Below are 21,938 nucleotides of genomic sequence, written 5' to 3' on the forward strand. Positions count from 1 at the left end.
GTTCGTACCCTTGAAACCTGCCCAAGTTTAAAACTAGATGACTTGTAAACAAGAACTTTCATTTGCCAAAAGTTGTCGTATCAATAGTGGTGTCTATATTAGAAAATAGATGGGAACAACATTTTTCAAAAACTTGGCAACTTTCAATTAATAATGAATTCAGCCAAAAGTAAGCCTTAGATCCATAACTTGTTTCCACAGTTCTTATTAAAGATGCTATGTTAGATTTTTTGCCCCAAACATTTAAATTGAGTAAATGGTATTTCAAAGAAATACTACTTCAAGTTCAACTTGTTTTTAATCTCACTAGAAAAATAATTTGCTTATACGTGTAGTGCTTTTAGGAAGAAGTGACTTTAGATTACACTTTGTTTCTCCCTTCTTCAAATTTAATACTATAATAAAGTGAAACAAAAATATTATAATTAATTTGCTGATACAAAAATTATAGTGTGAATAGAATCAAAATAGTTTGATAAAAATGCTGACAAAAAAATATTTTGTAGTTCATATTTTACTATAAAACTGAGCATGAAATATTTTAACTGAATACAGGTATGAATAACTATTCCAGACAGCACTGAGATATGAAACAATTCTTTTAAAGAATCAAAATAACTTTAAAATTTTCAAAATTTCCTCTTATTCAGTTGAACCTGTAAACCATGGTTAAAAAAAATATATATTTCAAAGGGTTTATACTGTGTTTGTTAAAGGCAGTGGACGCTATTGGTAATTATTCAAAATAAATATCAGCATAGAACCTCACTTGGTAACGAGTAATGGGGAATCCTCAAACAATTCATCATTTCTCTATTACAATAAGAAAGTCAGGCTCAGTACTCCTTGTTAGCTGCTTTGTAGCGCAGCGCAGCGAAACAGTTCTTGTTTTTGTTAATTTTGTTTTTATAGTAATCTTTTAAGTTTAAATTTTTCAGACAACCAGAAGTCATTGAATTAACACATGATACGTTCTAAGGACCTTTTGCATAGTTCCTAATGAACAATTGCAATGAAACATTATTTTGAGTAATTTTGCACCTTTAAAGGCAGTGGACACTATTGGTAATTACTTAAAATAATTATTAGCATAAAACCTCATTTGGTAACGAGTAATAGGAGAGGTTGGTGGTATAAAACATTGTGAGAAACGGCTCCCTCTGAAGTAACATAGTTTTCGAGAAAAAGGTAATTTTCCACGAATTTGATTTCGAGACCTCAAGTTTAGAACTTGAGGTCTCGAAACCAAGCATCTGAAAGCACACAACTTCGTGTGACAAGGGTGTTTTTTTCTTTCATAGTTATCTCGCAACTCCGACTACCAATTGAGCTCAAATTTTCACAGGTTTGTTATTTTATGCATTTGTTGAGATACACCAAGTGAGAAGAATGGTTTGACTAAGTTGGTCATCAAAGTTGCAAGAGAATAATGAAAGAAAAGACACCCTTGTTGCACAAAACGTTGGGCTTGGGCCTATAAACACTTCAGGCCTGAAGTATTTAAAGACAGTGGACACTATTGGTAATTGTCAAAGACCAGTCTTGTCACTTGGTGTATCTCAACATATTGACAAAATAACAAACCTGTGATATTTCAGCTCAATTGGTCGTCGAAGTTGCCAGACAACTATGAAAGAAAAAACACCCTTGTCACACGAAAGTTTTTCGAGACCTCAAGTTCTAAATCTGAGGTCTCAAAATCAAATTTGAGGAAAATTACTTCTTTCTCGAAAACTACTTCACTTCAGAGGGAGCCGTTTCTAACCATGTTTTTACCATCAACCTCTCCCTACTACTCGTTACCAGGTAAGGTTCTATGCTAACAATTATTTTGAGTAGTTACCAATATTGCCCACTGCCTTTAAATATTTGTGAGAAATTACCTCTTTCTCAAAAACTATGTTACTTCAGAGGGACTTGTTTCTTACAATGTGTTATACTATCAACAGCTCTTAATAGTAAGTTTTTATGTCGACAATTACTTTGAGTAATTACCAATGGTGTCCAGTACCTTTAAAGTTGTCTACCAGTGAAAAACACCCATCTTGAAATTGACAATTCACAAGAGGATCCTTTCAACTATTTTCTTGGTTGATTGATCAAGCGTCTTGAGTGGGTGCAGACAACTTCCTGATGTTCTCTAGGTCACCTGCCAGGCTTTCCTCGTAGTTCTGTCCATCAAACGTCATGATCGTGATGTTGTCAATAGTTCCCTTGTCCACACAATGTATCGCTATACCTAAAATAAAATAAAAAGTTGTATGCAGAGATGTTTAAACCAAACTGGTTTTCGTTAAAAGGGAGTTGGATGTACCTTTTTAAAAACACTTGCACTTGGCTTTTAAGGCTATGCATAACATTGAATTTAAAAGGTTTACATGGTTCACTTATTTTGGTTGAACTGTTGCAGTTTTTCAGATAAAACGACTAGTTAAGATTTTGTGCGCCTGAAACGAAATATTTTAAGACAGTGAAATGTAGGTTTTCACTATTTTTTGTGTGTGACTTCAATGATATTGTTATTTCATGTGAATGTATAAAGATGAGTGATGGGTCACATAAAATGTGGGTATTGGTCTTTGACAACAACCAATGATGTAGGCCTAGTCAAAGTCCTAACAGTTTCAAATATCTTTATCACTCTTGTCTTTTGCCTCCCAGTCAAAACCAATCACAATAACTTCTTTCTTTTTTCCCTTGAGGAAGAATTGTACTCAATCTTCATTAAATAATATACAAAACTACACAAATTGTTTGTAAAACCAAACTTTTATTTACAATATTTAAAGAAAAACAACAATGTGGCAAAAACACACCCCAAAAAATAGATTTGGGCAACAACAACCTGTACAAATTTGATAATAAGTGGACTGCTCTAAGAAATGACCTTTTTTAAATAAGATGCCAGGTTGCCGGATTGTCTGTTTATTATTTTAGTCTCCTTTTTGTTTTTCCTTTTGTACTGGTTTGTTGTATTGTTACATGTTTGTGTAAACTTGAGCATTGCCAAAAAAAAAAATAATAATTACATTACAATATTACTTGCTGTACCTTTCCCATTTGGATTAGACCTTGGTGTGTAGAAACTTTGTACTCCACATGTTTTGCAGAAAGTGTGCTTTGCCTGCTTGGTGTTGAAGGTGTAGCAAGTCAAATTGTCTTCTCCCTGTGATTAAAAATCAAGAGCTCCAAGTAACCCACAAAAACAAAACACTTAAAGTTAAACAGAACTCGGTAAAAAAAAAACATCTACCGGGGGGGGCAGTGCAATTCTGTCTGTTTTATTTAGGATTCCTGACATGTCTCAAGTTTTCCATGTTACGCATCTCTTGGCAGTTGTTACACATAAGAAAGTTCAGGATATGATACATGATGTTGTAAGTTTTCTAATGAATGAGTAGCTAGGATTATATTTCTTATAAAACATTCTTTTTAAAGGAACACGTTGCCTTGGATCGGACGAGTCGGTCGATGAAAAGCGTTTGAAACCGTTTGTTATGAAATGCATATGGTTAGATAGATAATTCACAAGTAGAATATAATGATCCACACAAATTTGCCCTGAAATTGCATGGTTTTCTTTTTACTTTGCAAAATAACACGGTTGGCCATTTATAGGGCGTCAATGACTCCAATATATGGATGACCATGTTAGTCGTTGAGGTAGAAGGAAAACCACGCCATTTCGAGACATATTTGTGTAGAAAACTGTATTCTATTTTTACAACATCTTTCTAAACCATATACATTTTATATCAAATGGTTAAAAGCGCGCCAACTCGTCCGATCCAAGGCAACGTGTTCCTTTAAATAATTAGTGAAAAATAAATGTATACAACTCTAGGACTGGAAGATCTTACCCGTAATATCGTGAAATTAGACTCATTGACTATGAAGTGCTTGTTCTGTTTCATCGTGCATATACTGCAGCTGGTAAAACAAACGCAAACAGAACCTGTCAGCCAGGGCATAATCAAGGGAATCAATGTGTGGTGAAGAGGTTTTCAACTAGTGGTGTAAACCCAATGAGGCCTGGTTCTTGATAATTTTACCGAGACAAAGTCGAGGTAAATTATCAAGAACCAGGCCTCGGCGGGTTTAAACCACTAGTTGAAAACCGATTCAACACACTTTGATTCCCATTCATGAATACCTTTTCAGTCAAAAAACATCAACGCCTTTGGTCAAAAAGTTTAATAAATGCAAAAATTAAAAATTGTTCAATGATTTCTTTCAACACAACACCCCTCCAGCTATGAAAAGGTAAGGCCCTCCGCCGCCCTCGGGTAAACAACTCCTTATAAGGGAATCGTGTGCGCGTCGCGCGTATCAGGTGATGTGGCACAACTGTCCCGGCCGTTGCTCTCTCGACCAATAGGAATGAAGAAATGACTTATAAGCACCCACAGGTCACAGGTGCAAGCTCGCGTGTCACGCCCATCTTTCAAAACTTTTTTACTGGTCATAAACAAAGGTTTATACACACCCACGTGACGCGCTCTCCACCAATAGAAAATTTCGAAACTGTCTGAGGTATTTCTGAATAATTATTATAAATCTAAGTGATGGGAGCAGAAAGTTGTTGTAATTTGTACATAAATTATTTCTTTTTGCTTGGATTGGATTGGAAACATACATAAAAAATGGGACTCACTTGCAGTCAAAAACTTTAACATCTCTTGGTGCCAAAGCTAGGCAGTATCAAGCGAGCCGCCGCTGGTGGCGCGCTTCGCGATATGCTTTTTGGCGTAGCGTTTTTGTGACCGAAGTACTCACATCCGGGAACTCGCAAACATGCAACCTGAAACTCGCCGATAGCTTTCTGCAGGGTGTCTGCGGATTGATCTTGTTTTCTGCAGAATGTGAACCGGTTATCAGCTGGTGGAGGCCATCTTGGTTTCATTCATAAATATTGCCGTTGTCTACGAAAAAAAATCCCGATGATGAAAGTTTTTTCAAGACTTACAGGCTTGGTTAAAACTGCATTTTTCTGCCGATCGCGTCAGTTTTGGTTGCCCAACTTTGACATAAAAAACGATGCAGTGGATGGTCTCGACGTAGCTTGAAACCTAAAGAAACAGATGCACCATAGGTTTGTTTTCCTAGATACATCAATCACTGCTGTGTGAAAAGTGTCCCAGGTTGAAATTTTGGGCCCCGACGATGCCCGGTGTGTGCGGTCGGGGACGAAAACACCGCGGAAAACTGGACGAATCCGGCGTCAATCAGGGTAAGTAGAATTTCTTTATTTCAGCATTTAAATGATTAAGAACAAGACTAAACTTATTTTTAAAGATTTGTTTACGTAATTTAAACATTTTTATGTGAAATTTAGAGATACATTTTAGTAAACAATTTTAAAATATCATTTAAGGCTTCCCATCATATTAATGGAATAGTCCAAGTTTATGCTCAAGGTTTACGCCGAATTTTCCAAAGTGGACCATTCCATTATAGTAAATAGGGGATATATAATGAAGTGGTAAATAATGCAGTAAATTAGAATCGTGCTGATCAGAATTGATGAATATCAGGATGATTGAGAAACTTTTCTTCACTGTTGGTATTCTTAAACGATTTTTTGCACCAAAATGCTTTAAAAAATACAAATCTTCCAGATAATAATTTTGTAGAAGATTTTTTTTTTTTTTTTTTTTTGAGACTGAGGGGGGGGGGGGTTATTTTATTGTATAATGTATTCGATTTTGGCAGGTACATTAACTTCTTTTTTCTCTACTCTGTCTGTTTATTTAGAAACACAAGTACAACACATACTACAATAATTTTTAATATTCTTTTATTTAACAATTTGCAGCCTTCAAATCGGAAATTCAACTTCATGTGGAGACTTTGCCACACATGGGAAAACAATCTGACGTGACAGACTTTGGAGGAAGCAGCGACTGTTGTGTCCAATGTCTACCATTAGTATGAAGTGCACACCTTCAACAGTCCGTACAGAATATCTGGAACAAAAAATGGAGAAAAGAATTGATAAATCTTGTGTTGATAACTAAATTACTTTTGAGCCTTTCAAATCACAGCCCTTTTTTAAAATTGGCGGCCATTTTTTAAAACTTGGCGGCCATTTTTAAAGGCTTGTACATTTTGCGGCCAATTTGGCAGTCATTTTAGAAATTTGGAGGCCGTTTAAATTTTAAGTAGCTTGTAATGACAATAATGATTTCATTTACATTTAATTTGTTTACTTGTAAGAATAAATGAAACTGTTATACTCACGCAAACTTGCCATCGCAAAATGAAACCTGCGAATTGTTACAAAACTGTACTTGTTTAATACAAAATGGCAGCCATTTTGAATATTTAATTAGGTCTACTCACTTGCTAATCGCAAGGTCATCATAACTCAAAGTTGAGCGAGCTCCTTAAAACTACTTTTAAAATAAGTTTCTATAACAAGTAACCAAAGTATTCTGTTAATAAACCTATACTGTGTATACGCATATACACGTACATGTTCATGTATGGTCACAAATTGTGCTTGCAATATTTTCCATCAAAAAGGGTCAAATTTGACGATATAAATTGTGCAATAACTTTTGTTCTAAAATTCCCAAGACCTTGGGAGACCCCTCATTTTAAATGGCATGTAATGCCCTTTAACATGAAATCAAAATCAGTTTGATCAGAGCAACTTCAAATTTTGATGAAACTGCCTACCAAAGCCTCAAACTTGACGGCTCCACAGTGACAACCTCCAGTATGCTTCACAAGATCAGTCATTTCGAAAAATGTAAGATCTCTTGTTTCTTTTCCTTCTAAGCTGAGCGTTTACGTTTGATCATGGAGGAACTTGATGACCTATTTTGTGCGCCATGCCAGCTAGCTGATCAGCAAAACAATAACAACGCACGCCCCCTATCGACGACTGCGAGACTTACGAATGACATACGGCGGGCCTAATCACGCATAAACCAAAATACCCAGTATCGCTCATGCCATAGTCCAGAGCATAGAATAAGTCTCTGTCCTTACATGGCCAGAGGTCACGCAAAAGGGGATTTTTTTGTAAATGTGTGGTGAAACGAAAATGATACAAAAAACAAAACGGACATTTATCAAAGTTTTATTAAACATATTCAGGGTCAATTTTATTCATCTAACTACTACTTCTTCTTCGATACTCCGTAGGATGGTAGGATCATGGAGGTAAAATAGTGCCGAGGAAAATCTTCCTAAAATCTGTAGTTCCATAACTGAATTACACTTCCAAATTAATCTTATTCAATGTATCGTGCTTTGCAAAACACCACGGGAAGAACGGAAAAAAACCCACCATCTTTTGTGATTCGATGGCCAGAAATAAAAACCCTTCAAACAAAAATAAAAACCCTGCAAACAACAATAAAAACTCTGCAAACGTTTTGTCCTGTTTTGCCAGCCATACCTTGAAACGTCACGCTCGGGCGCGCACGCACACATTGTAGTAACAGATAAATCGCAAGAGGTCGCCCTCTTATGTTGTTTATCGATAGTTTGTTTTTTGTGTCGGATCGATGATGATCAAATCGAGAAGAGGAGGATATAGGGCACTCATTCGATTCGTGTCATCATAGAGAGTAAGACTAAGTAGAGTAGAGTTGAAACATCGTCTTGGGGTTTTGCCTCTCTCCCTCTGACAGCCTGCCACTTTCTAGGGACTTAAAAGTACATCTTCTGACTACAGTAGTACAGCAGTTTCACCACACAAAAATCAGCATCATGTCGGGAATTTTCCGTAGGAAAGCAAACGCAGTGATGGAGTCTGTTGCGACGGGAAAAGACCGCTGGGTTTCTTGGTTGAAAGGCACAACATTGAAAGTGATGGGTTTTCTCATGCTTGGCACACTACAGCTGTGGATTTCACTTTTCCTGTATGGAAGTTTCTACTATTCTTACATGCCTACAGTTGCACACATCAGCCCTGTCTTTTTGCAGTTCAGGTTTGTATGGTAGATAGATAGATAGATAGATAGATTATAAACGTTTATTCAATGTTGCAAATAGTGTATAGTGTATAATACAGAGTAATATGGACAAAATAAAAGTAAATATAAAATATATTAAAAGATGGGAAAAGTTTCCGTATGGCGCCACCACTTTTTCATTCGCAATAAAATAATATAGTATCTAATTTACCTGATTGATATATCCCTTGTTGTAAAAAATGTGTGAAAAAGTGGTGGCGCCATACGGAAAGTTATCCAAAGATGAAACAATAAACAAAAGGCAACATCTAGGTCCGGGGAGAAGCACAGCTTTTGTTCCCCAGCCTATGAACAGACAAACCAAAAAAACAGACAGACATTAAAAATACAGGACAAAACTAACAGGACAAAATTGACAGGTGTAAGACAGAAAACAAAGCCGTTACAATGTCTACATACAAAAATAACATCAGAATCTTAGTATTCATTAAGAAAACGAGTTTTTAGTTTTTTGGTAAAAGTTGAGAGAGTACGCAATGATTTAAAAGAGTCATCTAGACTATTCCAAAATAAAGTGCCACGCTGGACAACACCATTTAGACTACGATAGTTAACATACAGATTTTTCCTAGCAGCGCTACGGGTATAATAGGAGTGGATGTTTGAGGTAAGTGTAACACTGGAGTTGAAATAAGCAGGTAAAAGATTATTCATATATTTATACATAAACTTTCCTAAGTTAAGATGATAAAGGTCAACGAATTTTAACAGTTTTAAATTACAAAAGAGAGGCCCAGAGTGCTCACAATAGTCCGCTTTGGAAATAACCCGAACTGCACGTTTCTGAAGAGTAAGAAGTTTATTAGATTTAGGAGTTGGACTTCCCCATGTCAAAATAGCGTAATAAAGATAAGGTAAAATAAAAGAGTTGTACAAGGTCAGTAATATGCTACAGGGAAGGACATTTTTAATCCGATTCATTATACCTATATTTCTAGATATTTTAACTGCTATAGTGCCAATATGCTTCTTCTTCCAAGTCAAATTTTCATCAATATGAATTCCCAGAAATTTAGTACCCTTAACCTGCTCAAGATTGGCATTATTTAGAATTAAAGGAATAGACTGAGTGTACTTGAACTGGCTAGCACAAAATAAAATATAATTTGATTTGAGAACGTTTATACATAATTTATTTGCTAAAAGCCAAGAAGTGATTACCCTGAGCTCAATATTAAAGTTCTGCACAGCTAAGTCTACATTTTTATCTGAATACAACAAACTTGTGTCATCTGCAAACAAACAAAATTTAATTTTTTCTGATGTATTGCAGATGTCATTAATGTACAAGATAAATAATAAGGGACCCAGAACAGAGCCTTGAGGTACACCGCAAGTAATAGGCCGTTCAGTAGATTTTACAGAATTGTACAAAACATATTGGGATCTATTACATAAGTAACTTTTAAACAAGTCAAGCGCTTTTCCTTGGACACCATAATGTTCTAATGTACGCATCAAGATAGCATGGTTAACTGTATCAAATGCTTTAGATAAGTCCAAAAAAATACCAACTGAAAAATGGTTTTCATCTAGATCATTATACAATTTATTAACACCAAAAGATGTAGCTAGATCAGTCGAGCGGTTACGTCTAAAGCCAAACTGTCTAAAGCCAAACCCAAAGGGTAATTTTTGTAAATAAACAAAATCAATCGGGTATAAATTAACTTTTCGAATAATTTCGAAAATGTTGATAAGACAGAAATGGGTCTATAATTTCCAACATCATGCTTGCAGCCTTTTTTATATATTGGTATAACCTGAGCCTTTTTTAACCCATCTGGAAAAACTCCAGCTGTTATAGATTTATTAAAATAAAACAACCCCCATCCCATCAAACTCCAACAGCAGGTTTTGTTGGGATTTGATGGGATGTGTACTGTGCAACTCTGATATGGTGTTGGGATATGATGGGATGAGGTCTGCAGGCCTTGGGTAACAGTGTTGGGATTTGATGGAGTGGGTGAGGTGAAGTTGTAGTTTTGGGTAGTTATTTCAATGGATTAGAAATTTATAAAAATATCTGCACTGAAACAGGTGTTGGGATTTGATGGGTAAGGCACTGCAGGCCCACACTCTTCATACTTTGTAGTAAGCCAAGAGTACACAACCCATCAAATCCCAACAGGTATGAGCCTGTTGGGATTTGATGGGATGGGTACTAATGCAGAATGTGTGCTGTTGGGATTTGATGGGTTGTGTACTGTGTACTAGCAGTGTTATTCCTTGGTGTTGGGATTTGATGGGATGAGGACTGATACTATAAAATATACTTAGGAGGTTAGGGTTGTCAGTAAGTGGCTTAGCCAGGGAGTACTTAGCCTGCTTAATAACACAGGAGTTCAATTCATCAAATCCAGATGCCTTTCCAGACAGAAACTTGTTTAGAGTGTCTACAATTTCTCCTTGCGTAATGGGTGTCAAGTAATGGGTGTCAAGAAGAGTGAATTCGAACATCTTGCACCAAGGAATGTTTCAACAGGGGTGTTAAATAATGGTAGCTTGCTGGCAAGGTTACTCCCTATGTCAACAAAGTACTTGTTAAAGGCATCAGCGATGTCTTTGCTAGCAGTAATTTTGTTATTGTCATCAGTACAAAAATAAGTGGGGTTCAAACTTTGTTTGTGCTTATTGAGTAATGAATTTATAAGTTTCCATGTACCTTTGATGTTATTTTTTTCCTGATTAAATTTTGTGCACAAGTAATACTTCTAAGCTAATTTTACAACAGTGTTCAATCTATTTTTATACAAAGTATAAATGGATTTATTGTGTAAAGTACGGGTTTTAAGAAACTTCTTGTATAAGTGATTTTTCCTTCTAATAGAATTGTAGATACCCTCAGACATCCAAGGAGGCTTAGATTTATCATAACGATATTTCACATCAATCACTGGAAAATGTCTGTCATAGAGTTGTTTAACATAAGTTAAAAAAGTGTTGTACATACAGTTGATATCATTCACCAACGGTATAAAATCCCAATCAGTCGCATTCAGATCACAAATAAATTTTTCAATATTATCGTTACCATAAACCCGCCTTTTACATTTCACATTAGTCTGTGAACTCTCTCTAAGATTATCAATAATTAAAAAAACAGGTAGGTGGTCACTGATGTCAGTTATTAGAACCCCTCCAGTGTGGTTTAAATAATCATTTGTCAAGATATTATCAATTAAAGTTGCACTATCAGTAGTAATCCTAGTAGGCTTGTTTAGGGTGGGATAAAATGACTGAGAATCAAGAATTGACATAAAATGTTGCACAGCATTATCGGTATCACTCAGATTGCAGCAAATTTACGTTGTAATCACCCATAATATAACATTTTTTGTTCTCGGCATTAAGCCGACCTAACATTACATCCATGTCATCTGTAAAAACGTTACAAGAAACACTCGGGGGTTTATACACAATTCCAATTATAACATTAGATTTATTGGAGTGAACAAGCTCAATAAAAAATGTTTCCGTTTCAGAGTTACCAATACACAAATCTTGACGTGTTTTATACACAAGATCCTGCTTTATATAAAGTACAACCCCACCACCTCTTCTGTTTAGCCTGCATGAACCTTCTACTTTGTAATTTGGAATCTGAATCAACGGATCACAGACGTCCTCTAACCACGGTGTGGCCGTGGAAGGGATTTTTTTTTGCAAAATGGTCAAAATGTGCGCAGACTTTTACTCCTAAAGCTGTACCTGTAGTCTGGTACTGTTACGCAATGTCGACTTTGGTTGTGAAACCATTTCGCAAATAATGTGCGCATACATATTTTCTTTGGCAATGTATTTAAATAAATTAATTGCATGTATGCGCACATGTTCGTGTTTAATTTTATTACAATACGGCCTACATCTGCGCACATAATATTTGCTAATTTTCACGACATCGCACAGGTCAGTGTTATGATAACCGGTGCATGACATGGACCCATCTTGAAACAGAGGGTTGCAATCAATGTGAATTATTTTTGTCATTCCTTAAAAAAAAGCAAATTTCAAGACAACCAAATTGATTTATGGTTTTTCCATTTGCTAAGTAGACCTATTTGTGTCACAAAATAAACAATTCCTGAAGTGTCGCAGCATACCAGCATTAATCATTCAGGAATTCTCAGAGCTTTGTACTATGTCTTTGATTACAACACATAAAGTTGATACAGTTTCCAAACGCAAAGATTTTAATGAGGGTAGCACAAAGTAAAACAAACATGAGCTTCAATTCATTTGTCTGCTCTGAAAATTGCAAAAAAGTTCATTAAGAACTGGTCAGGATTTTAAACAGAGGTCACAGATGCCATACGCCTCTCTTAATACTTATGCATGACGTCATAATTCTTACCCAAAATGAGGCTATGGGCGCACTTCCCCAATCACTTGCAGTGGCTGCGCCCATCGCCTCGTCTTGAGTTAGCATTGTGACGTACCTCATGCATAAATATTAAGAGAGGCGTATGGCATCCATTGCCCATGTATTCGCCTCGGTGCTCCTTCAAAAGTTTCCAATGGACTAATATTTTTCAGTGGAAGTGCTCTTTGCAAAATTACACCCTAAATGATGAAATTATATATGCCTGTATGAATTGGATGACCGGGATTCAATGATTTATGCACGTTTGAATAGATCTACAGGCTACTCCTCTAAATTCCTCTTGAAAAAAAGGAATTCATACAATATACCTTAGACAGTTGCGCTATTCCTATGGTGGAGAGCGCGTCACGTGGGTGTGTATAAACCTTTGATTATTGACCATTAAAAAGTGTTGAAACATGGGCATGACACGCGAGCTTGCACCTGTGCTTATAAGACAGTTCCTTCATTCCTATTGGTCGAGAGCAACGGCTGAAACAGTTGTGCCACATCACGGGATATGCGCGACGCGCACAGCATTCCTTTATTAGGAGTTGTTTACTGTTGATGTTTTTTTACCGAAAAGGTATATGAATGGGAATCAAAATTATCATCTACTAGACATGGGTTGTGTTTTTGGTTGTACGTGGGTTTGTAAACAATTTTCTTTTCTTGAGTGCCTCACCAAACATGAAGCCATGATTGAATTCCCAGACATGTGCATTGTTGGCTCTGATCAATATCCACCTTTGACAGGCCAGACAGTATTGTGAATGCAAGGTAAAGTCTTTGTGTGAAGTCCTTCATCCGCTGCCCAGGGTACATATGTCTACCTGGACACAATTCTTTGTGATGTTGACCTTAGCTTTTGTTTAAATTAATGCCGTTACATAATCGCAAAAATTTCAGGGTACATTGTATTTAGGTCTATACCTAGACACTATTCTTTGTGTACAGACATTCGTCCTTAGCTTTTGTATAACTTAAAATGCTGCCACACAATTCACAGAATTCCAGGGTACACTAGACACTGATTCTTTGAAGAGTTCCACGCTTAGCACAATCCACATAATTATAGGGTCTATACCTACTAGACACTCATCTCTGTTAAAAGACTGTTGGTAAAAGTAATGAATTTTATAGCATCAATGGCGTTTATTTTCTTTAGGGTGTTACAAACGGGCTAAAATTCTTTCTACTTGAGTCTGTTCTCTGAAATTTTCCCTTCAGAAAAATCATTAACACTAAACAGTAATAGTTGGTTATTTATTAGTAAGGCCTAAATAGTCAATTAGAGCCTACACCTTGTAGGTCCTCCCTTGTAATTTAAGTTTTCTCCGGTTTTGTTTTCAAGAACCAAAAATATCATGCCTGGACAAACCAATTCTGCTCAACAGATGAATATTCTTAATATATTAGCCAGACATGTCAAGGACTTTCTTGTGACCATGTTTGCTCAGTACTGTTGAGCATGTTGTTTTCGTTTGCCAGTTGTTCCACTCATTTGGGGAGATTGGGTAGCCAGCCAAAACATACTTGTAATTTTAGCAGGTTTAAATTATACCCCCTCCCCCTAAAAAACACCTCTAAACAACTTCTTATTAAACAAATTAAAGTACTGAAATGTGAACTGGATTTAAGCCTTTCAAGAGAACAGTGTTACCACGCCTCAAGTTTAGCCCTAGCACCACAGCAATTAATAAAGCGGTGCACTGTGCTTTTGCCATGGTGCCTTTTGAAAAGTTCCAAATAAAATAGCCAAGGAGCAAAGTTCAAAGTCTGTGGACCCGTACATCCCACTGTCTCAGTGGTCAAAATCACCTCAATCAAGTTCTTCATATTTATTTAATTTTGTATAATTATGGTTTTGTTTTTACACAGTTCATGTGTGGAGTATGGCACTCAACTGAACTGTCCGTTCCCAAGTGTAAATACAACCCTGGTGAAGAACTTGGAAGGAGGGACGAGCGTAAGTTTTTGTTGCACTTTCTCCATTACCATTTGTCAGGGCTTGAATTTGGGGGGGGGGGGGACAACCCCACAAGACTTTAAGCTCAAAATATTTACTGGACCAGAATTTCGTGTAAAAGACCAGAATTGAAATTAGAGGAGAAATGCCTACACAGTTTAACAATTGAATCGTTTGAAATCAATTGAACCCGTCTAAAAGTATGCCCAATGAACTGGAATGTTGTAAAGCGCCATTAGCTTCATGGATTAGGTGCATTGCATAAGAGTCATGTATCAACTAGTATTATTTACATTATTATTTGCAGCCTACACAATGTTGTTTTTCAATTGCCCTTCCATCTGCACTTTACAATTGCAATGCACAAAATAATTAATGGATTGTGATTATCACTTTAGCTAATAATAGCCTGGTCAGGGTCCATCAAAACACATGTCAAAGGGGGTCATGTTTACGCTTCACTGATGCTATACATATTATACATAATGACAGTCAAGTCATACATTTACATTATAAATGAACCTTCTTATTGAAAATTGGAAGTTTGACGTCTACAATACTTCTCAACTTGCAGGTACAACGTTACAAGCATAGAGAAACCTTTCTCTTTGACACATTCATATGTACCTCTTTTGTTGGCTCTGAAAATGAGTAGTTGATATGTTCTGGCTGATTCAAACGGTTGATATGCTTGTCTTTAGGAGACAATAGTGCAATAATTTTGGTCTGTTGATAAAATGGAGACTTTGTTTCATTAAAAATGGGATGTTTGCACTAAACCTTCTCAGGAACACAATTATTTGGTGTGGATTAGTTTTATGAAGAATGGATTTCTGTATGGTTATGTTTTTAATGCTATAATAAAGCAATCCTTTGAGTACAAGTTTTTTTTATGATGGACAACAGAGCCCAATTTGAAAGACCTGCATTTAGAAATAGAAAATATTGCTCAACAGTTTGTTACGCTAAGCCAAAATGAGCACGATACCAGTCACAAATTGTACATGTTACAGAGTATTTTTGCTGGTAACCTTAGTCTAATAATTCTGTTGTGCTTGGCTACTTTTTGTGCTTAAGCAACTCAATGAAATTGGGCCCAGGTAGCACACCACTCCTTGAAATGCATTTCTTCCCATGATCTTAACCATTATACATTTTTCAATTGCTGCAGTTGTTGATGCGTGGTCAGAGATACCAGGTTCTGCTTGAGTTGGAAATGCCTCAGTCTCCGGTCAATGAAAACCTCGGTGAGTAGATGAGTTGTGAGACATGGGGAATATAAAAGATACTTTTATTTTTATGATTCTCCAAAAATGTGTATTGTGGAAATTTGGAAATGAAGTGAGAAAATAGTTTGGCTGTTTGCTGTCTCTTATGAAACTTAGCAAAAGCTTGCCCTGAACCATGTGACATCGAGCTGTGTAATAGTCTGAGGAATCCAAATGTAAACGGTAACTTGTGATCAAGGACATCATTATACCAGACAGTATTAATTGGACAAAGTTCTTGGACAAAATTGGATGAAATGAAGTTAGAGGATGGAATTAAGTTAACATTTCCACTGCCAAGATAATGTAATTATCCTTCAAGTTATATGCTACAGTGTATCATGGTGCAACCAGATTCGGGTGACCAGACCCTTCTTATAATCAACTTATAATCAATTTATGTTCATTCATGTTATCAATTTATTGTTTTACTCCAGGTATGTTCATGGTTAAAGCGGACATGTTATCATTGGGTGGCGAGGTCACGGCAACTTCATCACGTCCAGTAAGTTAGGTTTAACTGTATGGTGTATTCGTAGTGCATGTAGTGCACGTACATTATCATGTAGTGTTAAGGTGAAAGACATAGTCAGATGGATGCATGAGAGTATCCGTAACCTTTGCTGCCTCCATCTTTGTCTAATACGTGGGCCCATGGGCCAAATTTCATAGAGCTGGTTAAGCACAGAAGTAGCAAAGCACCACAACTTTTTTGTTTACCAGATTTACTACACTGCACATGTACAATTTGAGACTGGTATTATGCTCGTTTCTGCTAAGCAGGAAAATTTGAAACAATATTTCTACTGAAGCAGCTCTTTCAAAATAGCCCCTGCTGTGCAAAGACAATCCTGAATACTGACTTGTACTTTAACAAAACGGAGCCATACTATCTTTTTGTATTGAATTAAATTCATGGGGCTGTTTTTTATGTACATTTTTTGGACTGAGAGAAAAAAATCAAGAATGCTTAAACAGGAACATGATTATTAAAATGTTATGTGGAAGGTAGAACAAAATTTATTTAACCAAGGCTTGTGTTCACTTTTGATGATGTATACTGAATTATTCATTTATCCCCAGGCCATGTTGCGCTACAGGTCCGGCCTGCTGAAATTGATGGAGACGTTGATATTGTCTCCTTTCATGTTGTCTGGATACAGTGAAGAGAAACAACTGATCCGCGTCAGTTTGATCGAGAGTTTTGTTGACAATCCTGTGAGTAGACCAGATTAATCTCAATATTCTTAAAAAGTATTGTTAAATTCATTAATTGGGAAAGTTAAACCAAAAATGTTGTTATATTTTGCCTGGAGCTGTCCCATATCCATCAGAATCCTTCAGCTCATGACGCATTTGAGTAGTGCGCCCCCGGTTAGAGTTCAAAAGAAGATAGCTCATAAGCCCATCCTATTCACCACGTGGCAAAGATGGGTAGTTCCATTGTTTCGTCATCAATTTACCTTTAAGTATTATATTTATCTGACAGTATAAACCAACGACGGGGGTTTATGTGGAGCTTCAAGCCAGGCAACTACAGGTTTACTCTTCAGTGCTAAAGATTCAAGCTTACTTCTCTGGTCTCAGGTAAAATGTTTATAAAAATTGAAGTTCAATATCATCAGCAGCTATAGGGCAGAATCTTCAGCTTTAAAAAAAATTTGCACAGTGAATAGGTGCACTAAGTTTATAACCAATATATTGTGACGAAATGTGTCTGGTTTTGGAATATTTTTTCTGTGCAAAGTTTCAAAATTCTGAGTTGTGGCTGCTATTTCCATGATACATGTATTTTCTGCAAAGAGTGGGTTTACTTATTCTCTAAGGAGATAATAAAGACAAATCCTCTCATTGACGTTACTGAAGCTAGCATGCCAGCAAGAAGTTAATAAGGAAAAGTCCTCTCGATCCATTAAGCAAAAGTTGTAAACCGAACATTGATACCCCACCATGCAATGCCTCAACAACTAAAAGAAGTATTCTGATACCCTACGTAATTACTTTGCAAGTAAACAATGTGACTATTCACTTAGTCAAGTAACAACATTTCACTCCCTCATCATTTCCCCTCTGCAGGTTCTTGATGTACCATTGGCCGCTGACCACCGCCCTAGTCTTCATCACCATGTTCTTTGTCTTCCTCTCGCTCATCACTGTCTTGTCATGGCAGCAGTGTATCAAGTCATTCTCAAGTCAGGAGGAAGAGTTGGTGGTTAGGATGGACGATGTTTACTCCGTGGGGTACGAGGAACGAAGGAGGAGGATCAAGAAGAACTTGGAGTCTGAGCGAGCTGGTGAGTCCTTACTTTAATAATCACAACACTCAAGGAGTTCCAACTTGGGATAATATCATTCGCAACAGTCAAAGAAAAGAACAGAGATATGAGTGGGACAACTCTCTGGCTAAGCAATGTACTCTGGCATTTCTGTTTTAGTCCCAACAAAGTCGGAAAGTATCTGCTTTTGAATTCTGAAGTTTAACAGGCTCTTACCGATCTGATGCGCGCAGCCACACACACAAATGTGCTTCAAATAGTAGAGAACAATAATGTAGCTTTACAATCCACCCAAGAAGATTTACAAAATTCATTCATCCTAAACAGAGAAAGATGTAATTTCCTGAATCTTGCATGGCTTGAATTCTTGCATGGCTCAAGTGATTGCTTTCACATCTCAATGTTTTCTTACTATATTGTCACCTACATCAGCAGTCTATTCATCACGTATAAATTGCTCCGCTTTCTTTCTACTGCCTTGATTTTCACAGCTTTGATTTGTCGCCGTCCAAACAATGTAACTCTTGGAGACACGTAGCGAGGGTAAATATTTCTTAAGTTGGAACATTCCATTCAGCATGTCACCTCGTTAAAAGCATCCCGCTGCATGTATGTCCAAAAGCCATTCTCAACTACTTCTTTAAAAAACTGTTTGTCTCCACAGCAACTCTGAAGACAACTTGTCATTTAAAAATGTTTAAATCTCGCATTATTTTGTTTTGATTTCAGTTTTATTCCGGGGCCGTCCATCAAATGTGAAAACTGTTGGGAACTGTGAGGATGATCGAGAGTCTCATAGTTCAGGAATCAGCAGCGTTGGTGACGTAGGCTCATCCATCATCATTGAAACGATCAAACCAAGCCAAGGAGCGGGATCCTCAGGTAGTGGCTGGGAGGACGGGGATAAGCAGCCAACTCCAAACGAAGTGGCAATCTTGGAAGATGTACAAGAGAAGGTCGAAGTTAAAGAAAAGGAAGTAGAAGTTGTCGAAAAGGTACAAGAAGAGGCTAAAGAAAAAGATGAGAATGCAAATAAAGAAGAAGCTGAAGAGGTTGTCGATGGGATGGCTGGTGAGATTGAGACGGATGCTGAGCCACAATCTTCAGATGGTAGCTGGGAGGTCCTGGACAAGCAGTCGGCTTCCAACGAAGTGGCAACCACCGAAGAGGAGACCTTGGAGAAAGATGCGGAAGATGTACAGGAAAAGGTAGAAGAAAAAGGAAAGGTACAAGAAGAAGTTGAAGAGGTTGTAGAAGGGTTGGCTGGTGAGATGGAGACAGATGTTGAGCCACTTGTACCTGAAGGTGAGGAATTGAGACGACGCTTGAGGGATCCCGACACCACCGACCAATAGCGCTTTCAAAGACTGTCATTGTGAACATCACATCTGGGCCCAATTTCACAAAGCTGTTAAGCAGAAAATAGTGCTTGACGAATATCTCTGCTAAGCACAAAATAAGTGGGGCAACAGTTGCAACAATGTAAACTTTATGGAATGTTGGCTGGTAACCTGTTTTTGCTTAGCCAGATTTTCATGTGCTTAGCAGGTTTTTGTGCTGAGTGGCTTTATGAAATTGGGGCCAGGTTCTTATTTCACTTAAGAATACCAACAACAAGTGCACTTTCGTGGAATTCTGGAACTTTGTCTGGAATTCTTACAGATTACATTCTTATAGAGTTGGTTTTTGTTGTCGAATATGAGTGAGAGGTTTTGTGTTGTGCTGGATGAGGTTTTTCTTTTAAATCAGACTTGCTTTTTTTCTCTTACATAACCGGGATAATCGTGAAGTCAGTATTTAAATATGGGGTCAAATTCATTCTGTCACTCGGACAGTCAAGAACATTTTATGAAAACAAAAAAGTTGTTTGAATCTAAGAAAACAATTCACAGACGCAAAAAAATACAAATTGCCTTAGCTTTTTTGATAAATCAATTATCTTTTTTTTCCTTCATGGAACAACATTTCCTTTTGGTGTAGAAAGGTGGTACATTACTGTGGCTCCTGAATACATGCTATTTTTGCAATGTTCAATTACCATTGTGTTTATCCCACCTGTATTTGAAATAGTAGTAGTCTCTTTTAGGTTTCCATTATACAGAAAGTAGGTTTTCAATGTATTTATTTATTGTAGAGTATTTGTTTCTATTTATTTTTTCTTGCCTCTTAATACCATCCACTAACGTCTACCCTTCGATGTTCTCCCTGGAATATTGCAGCTTCTTTCTTTTTGGTACTATAGTGTGCACAACATTGGTATAATTGAAAATTAATGTTGAAAATATGAACAGAATTGCACATAACTTACATGGGATAAAGATGGTCATGGGGGAAAAAATCCCTTTAAGTGTTTTTCTTGGCTTTTGAGAAACGAGTAAAACAATGAATTTTCAGTTGTGAGTCAAAAACTCAAAAGTTTGAAAACAATGTAAACATGTTGTGTGTTTTTTCCCCCACTGTTTCCCTTGAAACTTCAGTGATTGATTGAGCTTAAAACTTAAACATGTATGTTATTTCAGGTTGGGTTACACTAAATGCGTAGAACGGTCTTTGACAATTACCAATGGTGTCTGTGTGCTTTAGCTAAAAATACTCGGGAAGTGCTTAAGTTTGAACGATGTGCACTATGAACTTTAAATTACTAAACAATTATGAACTATGCACGGTATTACATTTTCTGAATTCATATTAAATTGTTTTTATTAATAACTTCGAAACACTAAAGATTATTGGATTTCATACGATCATATCTTGATCTCAACCGTATTGTCTGTTTTTAAGTTGGTTTTTTTTGGTTCTCAAGGATTTATAGTTGTGTTGATTTGGCATGGATTGTAAACTTAACTCTTCCGGTTTTCATTGTTTTTTAAAATCACTAACAAGAGCATTGGTTGTAGACTACTACTATTTGATTGTGTTCCTTGTGCATGTACATGTACTTAGTTCTGCGTGATTTGATTTGTTATTGCCGGAAAGTCTATTGTTACGCAAGTTTGGTTTTGTTGTAAATTCCTCATTTTGGAAAAATCCATCAGTTTGCTTCTAAAGTTAAACGTTAGGTTGTTTAAAAAAACTTTTCTATTTTAGGTATTTCTTTTGGGTTTGAATAGGTTTTGTTATAAAGGATTCATCATGATCATAGTCGGGAAAATAATTTAAAACATACTATGGTAGTTTTTTAGTCGACTGGGATAAACAAAAGTCAGATACATCTTCCAACCAAATCCATTATTTTTCTAAAAAATTTAATAAACAGCATTTTCACAGAGGTTTCAAGCTTTGTGAGTACATTATTATTAAAGAATTTTCTTCCAGTCAAAGTTTTTGTTGTTGATATTATATATTGCTAAAACGTGCAGGCACTGAAAGTTTAAGTTTGAGATCTCTCATTAAGGAGCCCAGTTTTATGGAGCTGCTTAAGCACATTATGCTGACCAGAATGAGGTGGCCAGCCAAATGCCATATCACGTTTACCGGTGTGCATGGTATCATAATAGTTCAGCAATATTTTCCGTTTAAGCATCTCCATGACATTGGGCCCAGGTCATGTTCTTTTGAAAGCTAATATCCATGAGTTAATTCATTCTATTTATAAGTAAACTTATTTTCTAAGCAGCTGTTGGAATTCTTTTTTCTTCCTTTATAATTTACGATGTTGGCATATATATGTAAATGTTTATCATAAACCATAAAGGTCATGTACCCAGGTACCTTCTTATACCCATGACATTATTAAGGAAGCCATTTCATAGCTACCAGTCCAAATATGCTACGCCAAATTCATAGCTTTGTAAGATTGCAATCAAACAGAACAGTCATTTATTAAAAAATTAAAATAATAATACATGAGGGTCACTTAATTCAATACAGAAGGGTAACCTATCATATGCTTGGAGTTACTTTTGCCCTGGTCTTGGCCTTGCTGCATTTTCAAAAGTTTCTCATAGACTTCACAATGAAAGTGCCCTTGGAAAATTAGCTTGCCCCCTCAAAGATAAAATTCCATGCCTAATATCATACATTATTTTCCCCTCTGGTTTATAACTTGATTATTTTTCTGTGCTTTGGATAAGG

The 21,938-nt window shown here is 36.6% G+C and overlaps 2 protein-coding genes across 2 annotated transcripts; one reads left to right on the forward strand and one right to left on the reverse strand.

The window, feature by feature from the left end:
* Window positions 1-1,944: 1,944 nt before the first annotated feature.
* Window positions 1,945-6,863, reverse strand: LOC117305313 (centromere protein V-like). Its single transcript, XM_033790209.1, has 5 exons — window positions 6,682-6,863; window positions 4,655-4,686; window positions 3,861-3,930; window positions 3,052-3,166; window positions 1,945-2,239 (listed from the first exon to the last, which is right to left on the reverse strand). Exons 1-5 carry the CDS (start codon window positions 6,742-6,744, stop codon window positions 2,100-2,102), a joined length of 420 nt encoding a protein of 139 aa, XP_033646100.1. The 5' UTR covers window positions 6,745-6,863; the 3' UTR covers window positions 1,945-2,099.
* A 641-nt stretch (window positions 6,864-7,504) lies between these two features.
* Window positions 7,505-19,323, forward strand: LOC117289923 (seipin-like). The gene is made up of 8 exons (XM_033771123.1): window positions 7,505-7,943; window positions 14,233-14,320; window positions 15,492-15,567; window positions 16,026-16,093; window positions 16,672-16,806; window positions 17,078-17,175; window positions 17,665-17,882; window positions 18,594-19,323. Exons 1-8 carry the CDS (start codon window positions 7,723-7,725, stop codon window positions 19,217-19,219), a joined length of 1,530 nt encoding a protein of 509 aa, XP_033627014.1. The 5' UTR covers window positions 7,505-7,722; the 3' UTR covers window positions 19,220-19,323.
* The last annotated feature ends 2,615 nt before the right edge of the window (window positions 19,324-21,938 follow it).

The sequence above is a fragment of the Asterias rubens genome, chromosome 1, assembly GCF_902459465.1.
Source record: "Asterias rubens chromosome 1, eAstRub1.3, whole genome shotgun sequence".
NCBI classification, from domain to species: Eukaryota; Metazoa; Echinodermata; class Asteroidea; order Forcipulatida; family Asteriidae; genus Asterias; species Asterias rubens.